Source organism: Gracilinanus agilis, chromosome 6, assembly GCF_016433145.1.
Source record: "Gracilinanus agilis isolate LMUSP501 chromosome 6, AgileGrace, whole genome shotgun sequence".
Classification (NCBI taxonomy): Eukaryota; Metazoa; Chordata; class Mammalia; order Didelphimorphia; family Didelphidae; genus Gracilinanus; species Gracilinanus agilis.
In genome coordinates, this window is record NC_058135.1 from 148881950 (window position 1) to 148905236 (window position 23287).

The 23287-nt window shown below is 34.9% G+C and overlaps 1 protein-coding gene across 1 annotated transcript in view; it reads right to left on the minus strand.

The window, feature by feature from the left end:
* Positions 1 to 23287, minus strand: part of STAP1 (signal transducing adaptor family member 1) — a 58452-nt gene that overhangs the window by 13691 nt on the left and 21474 nt on the right. The window contains exons 2-4 of the mRNA XM_044680470.1: positions 22322 to 22393; positions 6191 to 6304; positions 2032 to 2088 (exon numbers count right to left, since the gene is read on the minus strand). Coding sequence (XP_044536405.1) covers positions 2032 to 2088; positions 6191 to 6304; positions 22322 to 22393 — 243 coding nt within the window. The remainder of the gene's footprint in view (positions 1 to 2031; positions 2089 to 6190; positions 6305 to 22321; positions 22394 to 23287) is intronic.

The window sequence follows — 23287 nt, forward strand, 5'->3', positions numbered from 1 at the left end:
GATAGAATCTAATCTCCTTAGCATCATGCTTTAGCAAAATGGGCTAACTGGACCACACTTATTTATTTATAGACCCAACTAGAGAAGTAGTAATCGATAAATCTCTACAGTAGTGAGAACCAATTTGTATCTATACAAACTACTTCTCTCTGTCTCAAGTCCTAAACTTCAGGTCTTTGGCTGCTTCACATTTTACTGCATTCACAATTGCTATCTAGTATGGAAATAAATCCTGCAAAATTCACATTTATTGTGAATCATATAATCATAAATTACAGAATTTTAACGTTGGAAGACACCTGAAACATCATCATCACCAGTTAGAGCTGCTGAGATTTTTAATTTGCAGATGAGGAAACTGAGGCCTTAAACGTGTCAAGAGTGAGTTACCTGACTGTTAGTGATAAAATGTGGTAAAAATTTAAAATTTAGGTCTTTTAATTTGCTGCTTAGTATTTTTCCTGGTATCACCTTTCTTTTGAAAAGGATCAAGGATGAAAATATTCATCATCTTAATAAAATCTATTAATATGTGACAGCAAAAACTTAATTTAGAAATTGGATATAGTTTAGGTTGATCCCCCCAAAATGGAAATTCTGGGGGTCCTCTAAGAACCATAGTTTATTGTAGTCCCATTTTAGATGCTGGCTATCAGAATGACCTTGTTTTGATGTCAATTGTTTCATTGTTTGTTTGTTTTTAATGAAGGTTATCTTACTGCAACATTTAATGAACTATTAGCAGCAAAGCTAACTATTTGCCCCTAATAAAATGTGTCAAATAACACATTTTTTTGCACAGCTTTTTTTTTCCTTTATGTTATCATTTTCCAGTGACCACAGCTTCCTCCTATCCTACGCTCTCTGCCACCTCCGTCATGCAGAATCTTCCCTTTTAACAAAGAAGTGTGATGAAACAAAACAGTCCAATATACTGGCCATATTTGACAAGATGTGCCTTATTCCAGACCCTAGTCCACCACTTCTCTGTTTAGAAGGAAGGAAAGTATGTTTCATCATCAATCCTCCAAAGTCAAGATTAATTAGATACTGACTGCTTTATAACTCATTTTTTTTTCTAGAAACTTAGTGAATGAACATTTAAATATAAACTCTTTTCCAGGCCTAAGCCAACTTTGAATTTAGAAATCATATTTGTGTTTTACTAAATAGATTCAAAATTACTTGTTAAAGATCAAACAGCATCAAATCTGACCTCAGACATTTCCTAGCTGTGTGGCCCTGGGCAAGTCAACTAACTCCAATTGCCTAGTCATTTTTGTTCTTTTGCCTTGGAACCAATACTTAGTATTAATTCTGAAACACAAGTTAATTAAGGGTTTTGGATTTTTTTTCTTTTGAATAAAGATCAAAAAGCAGCCTAGCAAGAGATTGATTCATGAATAGAATCTGAATTTCTCCACTAATGAAACCGATGTTTTACTTTCATTCAGAAGAGAAATGAATATGGGCATAAGTTCAGCAGGGAAATTTGACCTCTCAGAAAAATAACCCAAGATGTAATATTAGTAGCCATATTTTGAGACAATAAGTACTATTCCACAGAATACTTAGGTTTCAAGAATTTAGAGTCAAAGGAGTTAGCTTCCGTCTCCACCCCTAGCCCCTGAAGGCACAGCATCATCCACCAATGCTACCTTTAGACTTACTTAACCTGTCTGGGTCTCAGTTTCCTCATCTGTAAAATGATGGAATTGAAACGGATAATCTCCAAAGTTCCTTCTTGCCATCCATATTATGGTTACAGAATAATCTTTTACTAATTTCTATTTTTTTATTACAGAAGTAACTGAATAAATCTTACATTTAAAAAAAATCAATGTTTAATTGTTTGCTAGTTGCCAGGAAACAGCAAGTGACAAGAGAAAATCTTTTATGCTTGAGAAAAAGCACTAGAAGCCTTTTATTTTTTCAGATATGCTAACTAAAATCCAAAATAATGAGGTATGAAAAGAGCCAGAATTCCTGTACATTATGTTCGGAAGAAAAAGTGAAGCAGGTAGCTTTTACCTCTGTAATTGTAAGAATAAAGCCTCTCCACTCCTCCCCACTTTCTGTATTCTCTGTCTGAAAAAGAAGAGAAAAGCAAATGAGGGTCGGAATATATAAATACAGTAACCATGTCATATTTGCTATGGTGTTTACTTAACATGCTTTTTAGAATTTATTTTAGGATCAAACCAGTGATTTCACCATTGCAGAAACTCCCTCTACTAATGCACCTGATATATTGCTTATAGTTTTATTAGAGTATGTGGGGACACTGAGAAGGAAGGTGACTTGTGCAATGTCACAGTGCCAATCTGAGCAGAATGAAAACTTGAACCAGGTCTGACTGATTCCCAGATCAGTTCCCAATACTACTAAACTTTGGCTGTCTCAGTTAGTTTATAAGCATTGAAGACAAAGAATTTGGGGGTCTGGAACTGAGATTTCATTAATATAGGAAGTTAGCAATATGGAAACTCTTTTCATCAATGCATATCAACAGTTCTTCAGTAGCTTATATATAGTATTTAGAGAGTTTCCCGGGGCACTTAGGAAGTTAAGCAATTTACCAATGGTCATGCCATTAAAGGCTTGCACCCATGGTTTGCTTATTTTTTTAATTAATCTTTTACATTAAAATTCTCAGATACCTTCCACCTTCCCACCCCTCCCCTGCACTAGAGAAGGCATCATTTGATAAAAACTTATGTTTTGATCATGTCTATCAGTTCTTTCTCTGAAGGTGGACATACACAAGTCATTTTCCAAACAATATTTCTGTTGCTGTATGTAATGTTCTCTTGGTTCTTCTCATTTCATTTTTTATAATATCATGCAAGCCTTTTCATATTTTTTTTAAATTAACCAGCTTATTATAAGTAAATTAGATGAACACAGAATAATATGCCTATCAGATCTATGGGGAAGAAAAGAATTTAAGGTCAAAGAAGAAGCAGAGAACATTACAAGATGTAAAATGAATAATTTTAATTATATTAAATTAAAAAGGGTTCATACAAACAAAACCAATGCAACCAAAATTACAAGGGAAACTGGGGAAACTGGAGGAAAAAACTTTATAACAAAATTCTCTAACAAAGGTCTAATCTATTCTCTCAAATATACAAAGAACTAAATCAAATTTATAAGAAATCAAATCATTCCCTAATTGACAAATGGTCAAGGGATATGAATGGGCAGTTTTCAGATGAACAAATCAAAACTATCTATAATCATCTGAAAAAATGTTCTAAATCTCTCTTGACTAGAGGAATGCAAATTATAACAACTCTGAGATAGCACTTTACACCTAGAAGAGTGGCCAATATGGGGGCGGGGGGCAGCTAGGTGTCTCAATGGATTGAGAGCCAGGCTCAGAGACAGGAGGTCGTGGGTTCAAATCTGGCCTCAGACACTTCCTAGCTGTGTGACCCTGGGCAAGTCACTTGACCCCCATTGCCTAGCCCTTACCACTTGTCTGCCTTAGAACCAATACACAGTATTGATTCTAAGACAGAAGGTAAAGGTTTAAAAAAAGTGGCCAATAAGACAGCAAAAGAAAATAACAAATGTTGGAGGGGATGTGGCAAAATTGGGGCACTAATGCATTACTGGTGAAATCATGAATTGATTCAACCATTCTGGAAAGCAATTTGGAATTATGCCAAAAGAGTTTTAAAAGAATGCATGTCCTTTGATCCAGCAATACCACGATTGGGTTTGTATCCCAAAGAGATTAAAAAAGGGGAACAGGAGAGGGAGACAGCAAGAATCATGTACCCATGGAAAAAACATTTTTTAATGAAAATAAAAAATAAAAACAGAAAAAAACCTGCTTATCTTTTCTAACAGCATAGTAGTATTCCATCACAATCAGATCCCACAACCTGTTTAACCATTTCCCAATTGATGGGTAGCCTCTCAATTTCCAGTTCATTGTCACAACAAAGAGAGCTGTTATAAATATTTTAGAACATATAGGTTCTTTTCCCCCCCCCATCACCTTAGTAAACAAATTACTATGCCACAATACCTAGACAGAAACATATAAACCACTAAAAGGTAGAGTGAACTACAAGCCATAAGCTCCCCATTACTAGATATGCTAAGATTATGGATGGGAACGAGCTCTTTTATGAGTAATCTTCTTCCTTGAATGTTATGAACATTTAAAATCTAATATGAAATCTACTTTTGTCCTCAGTTTTCAAGAATTTGCAATGTGATTAAGTAATATACAAGTATGTAAACAATCTATCCCCTGCAGATGAAAAGGTACACTTTTTGGTTCCATGGATGGACTACTGGTCTTGGACTTAGCAAGACCTGAGTAAGATCTTGTTTCAGATAGTAGCTACATTAGCCTGCATAAGTGGTTTAACCTCTCTCAGCCTCAATTTCCTCTGCTATACAGGATAATAATAGCAGCTACTCCAGAAAGTTGTTATGAAGATGGCTTGAGATCATATATGAAAAGGGTTTTTAAAAACCTGAAAAATCTAAATAATGGTAGGTATTGTTATTACTTTTTACTTTTAATTTATTTTATAGACTTATTGGCCCAAGAGTAATAAGTTTAAGAGTATATTCAATATTCATATTCACTGTTTTACCCATCATAATTAATTTTTATTATATTACTTAAACATTGAGACTTTCTAATTTCCATCATATAATGAAGGCAATGCCAAATGGTTGGAAAAAGATATGCATATGAAACATTTGTATTTGGTTCTTAGGGCTTCCTGATTTATCAGTAGTGTGTTTAGGATATTCTTATAAGCATCACAGATTTCTGACGTTCTTTCTTAGCTAAAAGTTTCCCTCAGCATATTTTTTTTACTTCTACATTGAGAAACAACATGACGAAGTGCATACTGGACTGGTCTCAGAGTCAGGAAGACCTGGATTCAAGATATGCCTTTAATACCTACTGACTGAATTACCCTCTGTAAATCATTTAGCTGCTCAATGCCCTCAAAAAACTAAGACTATAAATTCCAGAGCAGGTATTAAATTACATTGGTAGAGAATATCCCAAAAGGTGTTTTCCTAAGGAAATGAGATTATAAATTAGGTACCTCCAAATTGATAATAAATATTTATTTTACAAAAATCAGTGCTACCCATTTGTTCAATTTAATTAACCTATATAATAGGCCAATTTGAAACTTTTAGTTTGTCAGAAGAAAAAGATGCCTTGCTTCAGTTTATTTCCTAAACAAATACAAATATCCAAAATAATCCACATCAAAAATAAAGAGGGGGAGGGAGATAAAGAGAAGAAAACAAAAGGAAGGGAGGGAGAGGGAGGGAGAAAGAAAGGAAGAGAAAACTAAATATCAGTAAACTTCAAGAAATTGCAAGTCTTGGGGGCAGCTGGGTAGCTCAGTGGATTGAGATCCAGGCCTACAGATGGGATGTCCTAGGTTCAAATCTGGCCTCAGACACTTCCTAGCTCTGTGACCCTAGACAAGTCACTTAACCCCTATTGCCTAGCCTTTACTATTCTTCTGCCTCAGAACCAATACACAGTATTGATTCTAAGACAGGAGGTAAGGGATTTTAAAAAAAGAAATTGCAAATCTTTAGCACTCCTGTATTACTGTCCTTCCCCTTTTTTGATATGATTTTGCATGCATACAGATATGAAATTGCAAAAAAAAAAAAGGTAACTAAACTCACTATCTGACAAACATGAAATAATCTCATGATGTAGAATAAAATGTACATTTGGGGACATATCCAATGTGAGAATTTGGTTTACTTAACTATCCTTATGTAGTTCAAGGAATTTCTTTTTCTTTTCTAATCGTGTATGGAAGGGGAAAGAAGGAAGAAAGGAAGGAAGGGAGGAAGGAAGGAAGACAAAAACAAGAGACATCTTTGTTTACAAAGAAAGGAAGAAAGGAGATGAAATCCATGGAAAAAGCATATCCAAGTAGGACATCTTTGAAAGCCATATTCTTATAACTTCATATGCTTAAAAAGAAAAGCAAGCAGGACATATGGGAGATGTACAGTTTCATGCAAAATTCTATTTCCATATACAAATGCTCATTTGATTTGGCAATTGTTAAATTCAGATTTATTAAAAAAAATTAAAAAGGGGTGGGTCAGGGGTTAGAGGCAGCCAGTATCATTCAGATCCTTTATCCTTGTGGTCAGACTTATACCTTACCTTCACTTCTACTTCTTCCTTGGGCAACACCAACAGGAACTTTGCACAGCACTTTTCAGTTGGGTTTTGATCGGTAAGGCATGTAAGATCCATCAGGTCTAATTTGTCAATATACTGAAGAAATTAAAAAATTGCATTTTATTTTTAATTGAAAATACATATGCATAATCCTGGCAAGAGCTTCAACTGCTTCTTTTAAAAAGAGTTTTAAATTATGTTTTTCTCAGAGCTCCTCAAATTCTCTTCTCTCCCTTACTTGTAGCAAGTGTCCTAATACAATTAGTTACTGAGATTGAGAATGTCTGAGTACATCCCCTCAGCTCTCCTCTTCTACTCCCATTGACTCAAGACTTGATTTTTGTACTGGCTAGTAAATATACTGGACCTCATTTTATGTAAACTCAACAAATGTAAATTCAGGTATATGTAACTGGCAGTCGAAAAAAGTAAAAACACAAAAACATGCAAGATAAACATTTTAAATTACACACTAAATCTACACCATTTTCCCAAGCAGCATAAATTCTTAAAGCAAAACATCCAATCACACTCATTATTTCTCTGAGTAGCATTAGTGTGAGTCTTATTATTTTGTGCCAAACATTAGCTCCCATATCAGTTTTTGTCCATCTGGAGTTCTCACTTGTTACAAGTCATGTCTGCATCAGAGCAAGCAAGATGGAGGAAGGAAGGTGATAAGGGAGGGATTTTTGGTAGGGTAGATAGAATAAGAATTAGGAGAGCAAGAGGAGAGGATAAGGGAAGGATTCTTAGAAGGGGTGCATATTAGAGAGATAGTGTTCAGAAGAAATTGGACTTCTGAAGAGGAATAGGACAAAAGGAGAGAGAGAAAAGCACGAACAGTAGGAAAATAGAAGGAAATACACAACTCATAATTATAACTTTGAATATAAGTGGTACGAATGCACCCATAAAACAGAAATGGATAGGAGAATGGCTCAAAAACCAAAAACCCCCAAAAATGTTGTTTACAAGAAACACACTAAAAAAGGAGAGACATACATGGAGTAAAAATAAAGGGCTAGAGCAGAGTATACTATGCCTTAACTGATACAAAAGAAACAGAAGTAATCATAATCTCTGATAAAGTTAAAGCTAAATAGATTTAATCAAAAGAGATAAACAGGGAAACTGTATCATGTTAAAAGGTACCATAGAGAGTAAAACATTATCAATATTGAAACTACATGTACCAAATGTTATAGCATCCATATTTTAAAAAGAAAAGCTAAATGAGTTACAAGTGGAAATAGATAACAAAAAAATGATAATAGGGCACTTCATTTTTCCACTCTCAATAAGAAAGAAGTCAAGGAGATAAATAGACTCTTAGATAAGTTAAATATGATCAATATCTGAAGAGAACTGAATGGGAATAGAAGGGGTAAAACTTCTTCTAAGTGGCACATGATAGCTTTCCAAAAATTGAACATATATTAGGGCACACAAACATTATACTTGGTTAAATGTATAAAAGCAGAAATATTAAATCATTCTTTTCAAACTACAATGCAATGAAAAATGCATCTAATAAGAGACCATGGAGACACAAAGTAAAAATTAATTGGATACTAAGTAACTTAATTCTAAAGATAAGTGAATTAAAGAAAAACTCATAGAAATAGTAAATAATTACATTAAAGAGAAAGATAATAATGATACACTACCAAAACCTATGGAATATAGCAAAAGCAATCATTAGAGGAAATTTTATATCTCTAAATGCTTATATCAATTAAATATAGAAAAAAAACAGAAAGATCAGTGAATTGAGCATGCAATTTAAAAACTAGAAAAAGGATAAATTAAAAAACCCCAACTGAATACAAAACTGGAAATCCTAAAAATTGAAGGTGAGATCAATAAAATTGAATGTTAAGAAAACCATTGAGTTAATAAAGAAAACTGAGTTGGTTTTATGAAAAAATCAACAAACTAGATAAACCATTGGTTAATACAATTTTAAAAGAGAGAAAAATAAAAAAAAAATTAAAGATGAAAGGGTGATATATCACCAATAAAGATGAAATTAAAGCAATTATTAGGAGTTATTTTGCTCAATTATATGCCAACAAATTTAACAATGTAAGTTAAATGGAACAATACCCACAAAAACATAAACTGCACCATCAGAGGAGGAAATAGAAAAAATATATAAATAAATTATTTTAGAAAAAGAAATTGAACAAGTCATAAATGAACTTCCTAAAAAAGCATCAGGACTGTATGGATTTACAAGGGAATTCTACCAAACATTTAAAAATAAACTAATTCCAGTATTAAGTAAGTCATTTGAAATAATAGGTAAAAATAAAGGAGTCTTACCAAACTCCTTTTGTGAAACAAATATGGTACTGAAACCTAAACTAATAAGAACATAAAGAAGGAAAATTATAGACCAATTTCATTAATGAAGATGAATGCAGAAATCCTAAATAAAATACTAGCTAGGAGACTACAACACTATACCACAAAAATTATACATTGTAGCAAAAGAGAATTTATACCAGGAATGCAGGGGTGGTTTAATATAAGGAAAACTATCAATATAATTGATTATGTAAGGAGCAAAAGTAAGAGAAATCATATAATTTTATCAATAAATTCAGAAAGAGCCTTTGACAAAATACAACATTCACATCTATTAAAAACATTGAAAGCATAAGTAAAAGTGGATTTTTTTTCCTTAAAATAATATGAAGCATCTACCTAAAGCCCTCTGTAAGTTTAATTTCTAATGGGGACAAGCTAGAAGCTTTTCTAATAAGATTAGGAATGAAACAAGGATACCCATTATCATCAATATTATTTTAATGTGATATTTAAAATGCCAGCAATATCAATAAGAAAAGAAAAAGAAGTTGAAGGAATCACAATAGGCAAAGAGTTAATAACAACATCTCTTTTTGCCAACAACATGATGGTATATATGGAAAATCCTAAAGATGTAACTAAATTGTTGAAAGTATCAATAATTTTAGCATAGTAGCAAGATATAAAATAAACCCACATAAATCATCATCATTTTTGTATATCACTAACAAAGTTCTGTAAGAAGAGATAGAAACTTATACTACATTTAAAATAACAACAGACAAAATAAATACCTGGGAGTATAACTGCTAAAACAAACACAGGAACTATATGAACATAATTATAAAACACTTTTTATGTGAAGTAAGTCAGATTTAAGTAATTGGAGAAATATTAATTGTTCATGGATGGCCAGAGCTAATATAACCAGGAATAAGCAGGACCATCCCAGAATAATTACTAAGAAAATAATTCCAGAATATAACCAAGGTTATTAAACAATTTTTTTTCTGTATAAAAGTAGGAAAAATTAAAAACTAATTCAGTAGATACAGAACTCTCAGTTTAAAATTAGTTTTTGAGGAAAGAGATCATGAAGCAAATATATTAAATAACTATAACAAAAAAACCTGATAAAGATTTTCAAAAATGTTTCAAGAAAAATAAGATTAAATAAAAGAAGCAATCTCCCAACTATCAACAATCATAGAAGTCTGCTCTAGCTCAAAAAAAAAAGCCCCAGAAAAATCAGGTTAATTGTATATTTTCCGTTACCTCATATTTACTCCTCCCTCCTCTTTTCCCACCCTCCTCTTTTTACAAAGAAGAAGGGAATGGAGAATGAGGAGGAATGTGATCAACACTCATAACCAATAATTAGAATTAAATTGCTCTTCCTCTTCTCATCTTCACTATACCAAACAATGACAATGATCTCTAGTTCCTATACTTTCTACCCTCTTTTTAATCCTTTATGATCAACCCTCCAAACTGAAATATGGGGGGCAGAGTTTGCTTATAACTATTCCCTCCTAGACTCTACTCTTCCTCTTATCTTTTCCTCTTATCTTCTCTTGTTCCTGCCTATTTTCTGCTTTAGGTTACAAACATTTCTAAGCCAAACTCTATATGAGTGAGGGAGTAAGTGAGTTCAGCGCTCCTTCTTCTAGTTCAGATAAGAAACAAGCTATGAAATGATTACTCACTCTTACTTTCTCATTTATTTCCTAGTATATTCCTTCCTCCCCCTTTTTTCTTTCCTCTTTTAAAACCAACAAGACTGAACAATATCAACAATAATATTTAACATTTTATAGTGATTTAATGTTTTTAAACACTTTACATATATAAATATATATGCCCATATATACATATCTATAAATTTGGTACTGACAACTCCTGTGAGGTAAGGGCTACACAACCCAATTTACAGGGACCTGAGGTTATGATCAACTAAGTGATTAACTCAAGGTCGCATATATAATAGATATCTAAAGTAGGATTCAAACTGACAAAGTCTAGTACTCCATCCAGTATAGCACTGACCTGCTTCAAATATAATAATTATAAAAGCTAACATTTACATAGGGCTTTAGAATTTTCAAAGTATTTCACATGTTTTATCTCAATTGATCCTCATAAAAACTCTGTGGGAGAAATAATATTATTATCCTCATTTTTTAGAGGAAGAAACTGAGGCTGAGAAAGGTGTTTTGCCTAAAGCCACACAACTAGTGAATATTTGTATCAAGGCAGAACTTATGCATTCCAGGTTTTATTTCCTGTGCTCTTTTCACTACCTGACTATTCTACTCTTGCTCTTATACCTCTCTGTCCTCCTTCCCTGCCTGTTTTTTTTCCCTTTTCAGTTTAATGAATTTCTATGCCAAATTTGTTGTGCATGTGTGTATGTGTGAGCTCATTCAAAATAATGGCTGAGTCTTCCTGCCTTACCTATCTATTCCAAGCACTGGTCTCCTTCCTTATCTGATTCTGTTCTTTTTTTTTTATTATAATAAGTTTTAATTTTTTCCAGATTACATGTCAATACAATTTCTTCATATTCATTTTCTGATACTTTGCAAACCATGCTTTCTCTTTTCCTCCCATCTATCCCCACTCTCTAAGAAGGTAGGCAATATGACATAGGCTCTACATATATTATCATATAATACTTTTTCCATATTTGTCATGTTGTGAAAGAAGACACATATCATTTATACCTTGTTCTGCTTACTTCGCTTAGTATCATTTCATATAAGTCTTTCCTGGTTTTTTGTGATCATTTTGTCTGTCATTTCTCATGGCGAAATAATGTTCCATTACAAACATATACCACAACTGGTTCAGCCATTCCTCAACTGATGGATCACCCTTCTGTTTCCAGTTCTTTGCCACCAAAAAAAGAGTTGCTATAAGGGGCAGCTGGGTAGCTCAGTGGATTGAGAGCCAGGCCTAGAGACAGGAGGTCCTAGGTTCAAATCTGGCTTCAGAGACACTTCTAAGCTGTGTGACCCTGGGCAAGTCACTTGACCCCTATTGCCTACCCTTACCACTCTTCTGCCTTGGAGCCAATCCTGCATATTGGCTCCAAGATAGAAGGTAAGGGTTTAAAAAAAAAAAGAGTTGCTATAAATATTTTGTACAGTGAGGTTTCCCCCCCCCCCATCTTTAATCTCTTTAGGATATAGAACTAATAATGGAATTGCTGAATCAAAGGCCAGGCACAGTTTGATGGCCTTTTGGGCATGGTTCCAGAGAGCTCTTCAGATTGGTTATATCCATCCACAGCTCCACCAGCAATGTATTAGTGTCCTTATTTTTCCACATTCTCTCCAGTATTTATCATTTTCCTTATTTGTCATGTTAGTCTGATGGATGTGAAGTGGTATCTCAGAGTGTTTTAATTTGCATTTCCCTAATCAATAGTAACCTGGAACATTTTTTCATATGATTAAAGATAGTTTTGATTTCTTCATCTTAGAATTACTTGGTCATATCCTTTTACCATTTGTAAATTCAGAAATACTTTGTAGTAGATTTGGCTTAGTTCTCTTTGTATTTGAGAAATGAAGCCTTTGTCAGAGAGACTTGCTATATGGATTTTTCCTCCAGTTTGTTGTTTGCCTTTTAATTTTGGTTGCATCACTTTTGTTTATACAGAAACTTTTTAATTTAATATAGTCAAAGTTATATATCTTATATCTCAAAATGTTCTCTATAGCTTATTTTGACCTAGATTCTTCCCTGATTCATAGGTCTGACAAACAAACTATTTTGTGCTCATCTAATTTGTCCATAGTAGCACCCTTTTTTTATTGGTTAGATGAATTTCTTTACCTAAGTGTGAGTGTTATTCCCATTTTGTATCAATTCCAGTGAGAGTCAAGTTCAACCATTGCCTGACATGCTTTCATCTTCCTTTCTACTGTATTGATTCTTTCATGTCTCCTCATGTGAGATAATTTACCTCAAATTTCCTTCCTTTTATCTTTTTGCGATGTATTATTCTTCCTTATTCATTGATTAAAAAAATATCCCATCATGCAACTGACTCCCTATTTAGGTATGCTCCTATTTATTGATCTAATACTGAAAAAGTTTTTAAATATCTTTGGCTCTGATCCTCTTCTTTTCCCCACTAGTACTACAACACCCTTTTGTAGTCTGTCTTTAGCTTTCCAGGCTCACCTTAGCTCATTTTAAGCTTTAATATTTCTGAATTTAATATATTCTATTAATATTTAATATAAAGATTCAATAGTTTTATAGGTCACTTAGCCTTTTCTTGTAGGAGACAAAACTAAAAACTTAACTTCCTTGAGTGTTTTCCTTTACCTACAAGTGCAAGAATGAGACTATTTTGAACCATGTGTAATGATTAAATTGTGTAATAGCAACCTCTGAGAAAAAGATGGAGATCAACTTGAATGACAACTGACAGTTATGGAATTTAGAATTTACCCAGATGGCATGAGCCAAGGGGAAAGAGACAGTTGCTGCCACCACTATAAAAACCCAGGAGCTGATCATTTCTGGGCTCTCATTTTTGAGAACAGGGGCAAGGTGGTGAGTGGGTAGACCTATAGACCTGAACTAACACCTGTATCCTACTGCCTTGAGTATCAATTCATCAGTTGCTGAATAGGGCTGAGAGATATACATCAACATCTAATCATCAACAAGAATTTCATCAAACTTCACTCCACCTGGTCAAGGCCACAGCCAGGCCTGACCAGGGCCTGAGAGGGAGAAGGGGTCTCTCCAGCCAGCTGCCAATCTGATTAACAACTGATTAGCTAATTTTAGCGCCTGTAGACTAGCATAGCCATCCCCACACCATCTTCCTTATCCTTGGATCTACCCCTTGAGTTATTACAATTAAGTCCTTGAACTTGTTCAGGTGAAGATTGTTATTATTCCAAAGATCATTTAACAGTCTTGCATCTAAGGGGAAAGGGAATACTTTAGTTAAACTGCAGTCAATGGTGTTATTCCAACATCATTAATAATTATTCTCACTATAAACATTTATTCATTAACCCAACCCCAAACCAAGTAGCCAGAAAGGCTGTGTGAGTCAATTCACAGCTTCTCACTTGCCACTTCAGCTTGGGCACTGAAGGTGGGACTGGTGCTCAGCTGAGTAATAAATATTGGTGGGACCTGGTGTTCATTATCAATCTTTAGTGTTCACCTAGGCTTCCCATCCTTATTCAGTCGGGTCCTTATATCATCTGAGGACCTTGGGCCATCTCTTTATCAAGCCCAAATACAGAAGCACCATACCACCCAAAACAATTAAAATTTTGACTAAATAAGAGAGTTATAAAATAGTTGTCACCAATTATTATCCCTTAAGTCAGGGAAAACTATTAGCAGCTTTCAGCAATTTTGTTTAATTGGAATATTAGTAAAAAGAGGGAAATGTGGAAAAGAAAGAGATAAGGAGACTGCCTAGCCTACTCTAAATGCTAATCCGGTGAAATGAAGCTTGCTCCCTGAAAGAGTTCCAATCTCCACGTGAGAATCCTAGTCACTCACCATCAAGCCAGGCAGGATCCAGGCAAGGTCCCAATGCAGAAAAATCCTCATGAGCTAAGCTCACTGAGGCAGCAGTGAACCCAACAAGAAAGACCCCAACTCCAAGAAGCTCCAAAGCTGAAAGTCGAAGTCCTGAAGCTGAAAACTCCAGTCAAAAGGCCCAAAGCTCCAAAAGTCCCAACGTGCTGTCCTCCAAAGAAGAAGTCCAAAGGAGCAGATCCAAGGAGCAGAGACTCCAAAGAAGAATTCCAAAGGAGAAGCCTCAAGGAGAAGTTGTCCCTTGGATAGGAAGTTCAGAACTTTTTATAGTCCCTTCCTGTCCCTTCCCCACTTTATGGAAACCAATTGCAGGCTTTCAATTTGCCTAGCACTGGTGAGGGGTGGGGCGTGTGGTATGTGGCCTCTGGAGTTGTCACCCACTCTAGCAAGTGACTTGTGAACTCTCATACTTAGTGACTGGTGAGGTACTTAAATTTTTGATTGATTAACTTAAAAGTTGTTGATTGATAGACAAAGAGAGTTTGATTCACTCTTCACACATGGAAGTGACTTTTGGGTAGGACAACTGGACTAAAATTAAGACTGAAAAATGCTTTTCTTAATTACTTCTGTTGGGAGTGGGAAGGAATGGGGAAGGGGCAGAGAAGAAACAAAGGCAAAAATGAGGATGTGGTCCATGAGAGAAAACATTTGTGAGAAACAGAAACATAATTTGGCTTCTACGGCCATGTCAAGTTGTGAGTGCACCTGCCTACTGAGAAGACAGTTAAAAAAGCACCAGGCCATCTGTGAATCCTCTCAGGTTATCAATGGACTGCCTGGCCTGCTGGCATCAGGAGCCTGGGTAAAGGAAGAGCAGAGCATCCTTGACATTAGAAGTGATTATTTTGGAAGGTTATGAGGGGAGTCTGAAGAGAAGCTTTGTGATTATAGAGAGACTGTGGCAGAAAGACAGGTAGAATTCTACAAAAGAACAAATTATAGAATTAGCTGTGAGCTCTAGCCAGTGGAAAGAAAAATAGTTTAGAAAAGGAAAATGGAGCATAAGCCAGACCATAGTGATAAAACACATAAGAGTAGCAAGTAGTTATTTTGTTCTTTGCTCATGTACGTAGAAATTGGAGTAGATGGATCCAATTCAATAACGAAGGAAAATCTTGCTCCTGACTACATCTCAGAATGAGATTTCTCACTCAGAGCCCTGTAGCCCCTACGGAGACATGTCACATGAATCACATCTCCACCTCTCAAATATCTGAAGAAAATAAAAATATTCCCTCCAATCCTTTTCTACTCTCTGCTAAACATCTGGCATTCTTCAACAATTGAAAACTTTCATCATCCTGGTGGCTATCCTCTTTGTGCCTTCTGACTTATCAATATCCTTTCTAAAATAGGGCAGGCAGAAATAAAGACCAACAATCTGTGGTTTGATGATTTTCCTCATTTTAGCATTATGTCTCTTTTACTATAGCCTAGGATTGGAGTAGCTCTTTCAGGCTCTTATATCCTATTAATAATTCATACTGAGTTTGGAGTTTAAAATGCCCAGGGCCTTTTTAACATGAACTCTTGTTGTCTAACCATTCCTCTCTCATTCTGCACTTGTGAAATCAGTCTTCTGAACCCATGTGAAGGCTTTTACATATATTCCTATTAATTTTCACATTATCAGACTGAACCCATTTCTAGCCTCCTGACACCTTTTTGGATCCTGAATCCATCTCCTGATTTAATTCTTTATTCTGCTATTTTCAGAAGTGAGTGTCTCTCTCCTATTCCTGCCTCTACACAACTGACAAGATAATCTTCACAAGGCATAAATCATTACCCTCCTCAAACATCCTCAGTAGCTTATAATTGTCTCTAAGGTAAATTACAAACTCCTTGAACTGGTATATAATACCCTTCACAGTCTGGCTCCATCCAACCTTTTCGAACTTAATTCATAATGCTACCCTTCAAAAACTCTTTGATAAGAGCCGGGCTATCCTCCATGCTTAGGATGCATTCCTTCCTTACCTCCACTGCTTACAGTCTTTCATTTCCTTCAAAGTTCAATTCCAACACCTTTAAAATATTACCCTGTATATATTTTATACATATTTCATTTGCACTTAGATGAATATATGTTGTCTCTCCCTATAGAAATGGAGATGGAAATGGCAAACCATGTCAGTATCTTTGCCAAGAAAACTCCAAATCAAGTCAGATACTGCTGAAAATGACTGAACAACTCCCTATAAAATTGCTCTTTGACATAGCTTCTTCAAAAATCATTTTTCTTGGTAGAGAATATAGAAATATCTCTCTGTCTTTGGTTATCACAGTCCCATCTACTCTGAGCAATCACCCTATTCCTTCTTTGATTTTCCTCATCTCAAATACTGAAGAAGAAAAAAAGAAAAAAGGAAATAAAAACATCTTCTGTCATCTTTAGCTTTTAGGCCACTCAGCTTTTGAGCACCTAACCCTTTTATAGGAATATGCTACTCTTGTGAGCATCTTGAATTAATTGCCCTTATTTCCATTTATATATATATATATATATGTATATATATATGTATATATTCCATATTTTTCTTTTTAAAATTTACAAATGTCACTCACAAAAATATACATTTGTTGATGAGTTTTCAGGGTAGCCACATAAGTCTCTTTAGATAGCTTTACTTTTTCTTTCTTACAGGAATTATTTATGTTTGTATCTCAGAATTTCATATTCCTCTTAGGTTGACTTTTAGAATTTAGGTTATTGATTCTACCTGTCTTTTCCCTGAACTCTCATTATATCATTTAAAGAAGAAAAAAAGGTTTAAAAAGGATAAGCTGTACAAAATAGAATAGAGATCTGTTGTTTAATGTAAAATCCTCTTTTATGTTTTACTTGCTGAGTGGAAATGCTCATTTTCTGGTCTTTGTTAAGTTCAGAATTTTAAAAAGCTTTTAAAAATAGCATCTATTTAGGAATTAACTAAGTAAAGAGGGAAAATGATCTACTCTGACAAAATTGAGGATATTGCTTTACTTGGCATCTTTAGAGGTAATATTCTCCTGAAGAAGATGCCCCAATATAATTAAATATCTATGTGCATATATTCCAAAATATTCATAATGCCACATTTTTTGTGGCAGCAAATAAATGTAAATACCACTAGTGCCATCAACTGACAAGTGGCTAAACGAATTGTGGTGTATGAATGTACCGAAATATTGTTGTACAAGAAAAAGCCACAAAGATCAAGGATTCAGAGAAATAATGGAAAACATATGAATTGATTTAGAATGAAACAGGACAAAGAAAACAAAGTAAATAATAACAGCAACATAAAAATAATAAGTTGAAACTGAACACCATAGAATTATAGTGAACACTCTCATTTCTGAAGAAGAAATGAGAAAGCGTATCTCCACTTTTTTTCACTACAGAGGAGGAGAACTTCTGGAAGAAGATGTTGCATATACCACCAGATATGGTTAATGTATTGATTTGTTTTTGGTATCACTGATCTTTGTTACAAGGAGAAACTTACGAGGTAGCAAAGGAGGGAGGTATATATTGGGGTTTTTTTTAAGCCCTTACCTTCTGTCTAAGAATCAGTACTGCATACTGGTTTCAAGGCAGAAGAGTGGTAAGGGCTAGGCAATAAAGATTAAGCCACTTGCCCAGGGTGTCCCAGCTAGGAAGTATCTGAGGCCAGATTTGAACCCAGGACCTCCCATCTCTAGGCTTTTCAATCCACTGAGCCATCCAGTTGCCCCCTATATATAAATGTGATGATCAATATATTTCTTAAAAAGAGTCAGTTGGAGAATATGTGCCATGAAAACCCTATTTTTAAGCCTCACCATAGAATTGAGTGACTCTAGTTCTGTTTCCAAACATTAGCAAGTTCTGCCAAGCTGGAATTTCTTCTAATACAGAGCCAGTGTTGTTGTTCAATCACTCAGCTATATTTGACTTTTTTTTTAATTCAAAAGAAAAAACTTTTAAATTTCACACACACATACACACACACACACACACACACACACACACACACACACAAAATTCCAGTTCTGAGAACAGTTAACATTAGTTGTAGTTCAAAACAAAAAAGAGGGCTAATATTGACTATAGCCTTCTCATTAGACAAAACCAGGAATGTTCTCCTAACTCAGGTAGGCACTGATATTGCTGGTCACCACACTGCCCTAGCTCTTGGCAACAATGAAAATTCAAGTTTCTCCAAGCAAAAGGTTTATTATGGTATTGATGAAATAATTTCAGCAAATAGTCTTTTTTGAGTACTGATGACTTTGGAGTACAACCCCAAAGCAGTCATGCACAGTAAAAGAAAGGTGTTGAATCTGCTTATTCCAATAGTTAGTTTTCTGACTGCTGATTGGTATTACAGCTAGGAAGTAAAAATCAGCTGATTGGTGAACACAAATGACCGGTTCTCCCTAGAGCCCTGTGTAACTATTGAAGATAAGAAGTATTTTCCTATTTACCAAGTTAATAGATTCGTGTTGTTAAATTATCAAAGCTAATTAGCCTAAGCAACTGATTCTGACTCCAGATTAACTAAAAAGATTGCTTGAAATTTAATAGTCTTCAAGTAATTTCCCTAACAGCCAAGATGACTTCTTAACTGTTACCCTGGTTGGAATCTTGACAAACAGAGAGGTTAGCTGAGGGCTTCTTTGCAAATGGGTTTAAGGTGGGTAAAATAGGTGATGGGAAATGGGATTGATGCTGGAAAGTGGGAATAGGGTTTCTAAGATAAGTCTAGGTTGATAGATAGTTGTAAAATCTCCCAGATAATTTAATTGATGTTGAAGAGCCTTTGGATGGCTTAACAGCCTGGTCAGGCCAGATGGCCTGACTTTTGAATGAAGCTTTGTCCAGCAGATGTTAGCTTGGTTGTTTGAACAAATCTTCTTGAATAAATCTTGTTGATAAAGGTTGAGACTAATATCAGGATATACTCTGCACTAGTCTAGACCTAAACCAACCACCTCTCTCCTTGCCCGATTGTATCTCAGGACTGAGACTAAGAGTTGGTTCAGATTTGCTCTTATATAGTCTGTTTCCAACTGCCCCCTTGGCTCATGCCAGGCTCATGTTCATTCTGATTCCATTCAGGTAACTGGTGGTCAAGCTTGATCCAACATGGCTGCTATTAAAAATCCTTACAAGTCCAACTCTCACAGCCATACATTGCTACTTGGAAAACCATAGATTTGAGTATACGGGCTTTTGACAGCAAGGTGATACTTTGCTTTTCAGTATACTGTCTAGATTTGCCATAACTTTCCTTCCAAGGAGCAAGTGTCTCATGACTGCATTCACCATCTGTAGGGATCTCTGAGCCCAAGAATATAAAACCTGACACTGTTCCCATTTTTTCTCCCTCTATTTGCCAGGATGTAATGGGACCAGTTGCCAAGATGTTAGTTTTTTGTTTATAAGCTTCAAGCCAGATTTTATATCCTCCTCTTTCACCTTCACCAAGAGGCTTCTTAATTTTCACTTTCTGCCATGAGAGTGGCATCATCTGCATAGCTGATATTGTTGATATTTCTCCCAGAAGCCATACTTTTGAATTTTGATTCATCCAATCTGGCATTTCACATAATGTACTCTATACATAAGTTAAATAAATAAGGTGACAATATATAGCCTTGCCATACTCCTGTTCCAATCTTAAACCAATCAGTTGTTCCATGTTCAGTTCCAACTTCTTGGTACACACAGAGGTTCCTAAGGAGACAAGTAAGATGATCTGGCACTTCTGTCTCTTTGAGGACTTGCCATGTTTTGTTCTGATTCACATAGCCAAAGGTTTTAGTGTAGTCAGTGAAGCAAAAGTAAATGTTTTTCTGGAACTCCCTTGCTTTATTCATAATCCAGCAATATGGGCAATTTGGCTTCTTGTTCCTCTGCCTTTTTGAAAACCAGTCTGCATTTCTGGTAATTCTTGGTTCACAGATTGCCAAAGTCGAGTTTGAAGAATCTTAAGCATAACTTTCTGGTATGTGAAATGAGTGCAATTGTTTGGTAATTTGAACAGTCTTTGGCATTGCCCTTTAGAATGGGGAGATAAACTGATCTTTTCCAATCTAGTGGACACTTGAATTTTCCAAACTTGCTGGCATATTGAATGCAGCACTTTAATAGCATCATCTTTTAGATTTTAAATAACACAGCTAGAATTGTCACCTCTACTAGCCTTACTGTTTGCAATACTCCTTAAGGTCCACTTGACTTCATTCTCCAGAGTTGGTCTAGATCAGTGATCATACCATCATAGTTATCAGTGATGTTAAAATTTTTCTTGGGTAGTTATGCATATTCTTTCCAGCTCTTCTTAATTTATTCTGCATCTTGTAAGTCTCCACATCTTTGTCTTTTATCATGTCCATTTTTTTTTGCTAGAAATGTTTCTTTGATACCTCTAATTTTCTTGAAGAGATCTCTTCTTTTTCCCATTCTATCATTTTCTTCTATTTCTCTGCACAGTTCTTTTAAGAAAACTTTATCTTTCCTTGCTATTCTCTAGAATTTTGCTTTCAGTTAGGTACATCTTTTCCTTTCCTTTTCCTTCTTTCCTCAGCTATTTGCAAAGCCTTCTTAGAGAGTCATTTTGTTTTTTTGTTCTTTTTCTTTGGAAACTTTTGTTGCTGCCTTCTTGACAATATTGCAAACCTCTGTCTATAGTTCTTCAGCCATTATAGCTACTAGATCTATTCCCTTACTCTTACTCATTACTTCCACTTGATATGCATAAGGAATAGCACTTTCCATTTATATTATATATGTCTTTTATGTACATAAATGTTTGCATGCTCTCTCCCTCTTCTACTTTTTGAGACCAGGAGTCCTATTTTTGCTGTTCTCCATACCCTCAGCACTTAATGTAAACAAGTCTGGTATGTTATAAGAGCTTAATAAATGTTTATTGATTGATTTACCAATTGAAAAGTCATCTAAATAATGTGCAGATCTAACAATATTACTGTCTTGCTTAAAAAAAAAACTTTTCATGGTTCCCTTTTTCCTACAGGCTAACCTCCAAAGTCAGCCTGGCAATAAAAGCTCCTTACAGCTTGTTGTCACCCTAACTTTAAAGCCTTATTTCACTCCATTATACTTCATGCATTTTATATTCCAACCAGACTGGACAACTTGCTATTTCCTAATCTCATTCTGGCCTCTAAAAAGCTTCTTTGAATTAGTGAAGGTACACCCAAAATGAACTTCTTTTATCTCCTTCTCTTCCTTTCAGGATCAGGTCAAGTCCTAACTCCTTCATCAAGTATTTTCAGATCCTTCATCTCTCAAATGCACATGATCTTTCCCTCTTCAAATTCCACATAGTATTTTGTTTAGCCCTATGATTCTTCATCTTTGTGTGTGTGTGTGTGTGTGTGTGTGTGTGTGTGTGTGTGTGTGTGTGTGTGTGTGTGGTAGTCTGGTGAAATGTATAGATCCCATCTCAGAATAATGTTTTTAAATGTATAAAATTAAATATATAAGTTAAAAAGAAACCAATTGCACTGGGGAAAAAAGCTAAATGAATGTTAAAAATCAAACTTTTCAGACCCCAGGTTAAGAATCTTTCTTTTGACTTTGATGTATTTAATCTTATATTTTACTTGCAATTATACTTATTTATACACATATCATCTCCTCTACTAAATTATAAGCTCCTAGAGAGCAGACACATCTCATCTTGGTATTCCTATACCTAAACCCAAAGCCTAACATATAATAAGTGTTTAATGAATGTTTATTGAATTTAGTTGAATTCTCCTCCAAAAACTCACTTGCCTAGATTCAGAAAAGTTCACTAACTCATGAAATGATCTATTAATAAAGGGAGGTATTATCACCTACTTTGGCAGAGATAATATCCATACCAACCAAACCTTTTGAAGAATTGAGAAATCAATAGTATATGGTTTAATAATACAACTACCCAAAAGCTAGTTTAGACAGCTAAGGAGGGCAAAGGGATGAGGTGCTAGACTTAAAGTCAAAAAGATCTGCTTTAGGGACTTAACAACTATATGACCTTGGATAAATCATGTAACCTCTTCTAGCTTCTGTTTCCTCAGTTGCAAAATTAAATAATAATAAAGCTATCTGACAGTTTTGTGAAGCTCAGAGATAATACATGTTAAAACTTTTACAGACCTCAAGATAATATATAAATTATACCTATCACTATTATATATTATGTTATTATAGTAAAATAAGCTACTCACAGTTGTATTCTTTTTGTCAACATAAAAGAAAAGTGTAGTTCCTCTCAGCTCTGTCCAGTAGTGTTTAAATTCCTGTAGAAAAAAATTAGTTTAAATTTTATTTTGGTGGCTTATTTTCATCAAATGGGAATAACTATATAGACAAAAATATTTCCACGTGATTCAGAAAAGAAAAGAACATTAAAGACCATCTAATTGAGGTAAGATCTTTAAATTAGTCACCCTTAAACTTTCTAGGCACCTTTAAACATGATTGGAATTTATGCTTCACCTCATTGTCACACAGTTCTATACTTTACTGAGAATAAAAGAGGCTCTACATTGTGAGTTCCTTTTATCCACTACATCTTCAAAAACTCTTGACATCATCCTCTTCAAGGCCAACCCTTCTACATGTATACCTGCTGCTCTCTCCTCCTGTGTTCTCTGGCACATCGTCCCCACAATCATATTTGATAGTTAATATTAGTTATACCCAAGAAATGATTCCTTCCAGCTCTAAAGTTTTATGATCCTGTGAATCAAACTGGAGGAAGTTAAGAATGATGCATAACCAAGAATATGAACAATAGATGGTGGTGAAAAACTAATAGCCAACTTAATATCACCAATATAGACTCCTGGATTTGGAGTCAGATTCAAATCCTAGGTTCTCCACTTCCTTCCTGTGAGGACATGGGAAAGATTTTTTTACCCCTCTAGGCTCATATTCCCTAAGCTGTTAAATGAAGGCATTGAACTAATGACCTCCAAGGTCCCTTCTAGGTGGAAATCCTATGATCATCTCACTTAAACCCCTCAATTTATAATTGTGATCCCTAAAATCCAGGAAGGAAAGGAGAAAGTACTTGCTGATCTTGAATTCACTCCTAGGTCTTCTGAATATTAATCCTGTTCTCTCTCTCTCTCTCTCTCTCTCTCTCTCTCTCTCTCTCTCTCTCTCTCTCTCTCTCTCCTGTCTCTTAT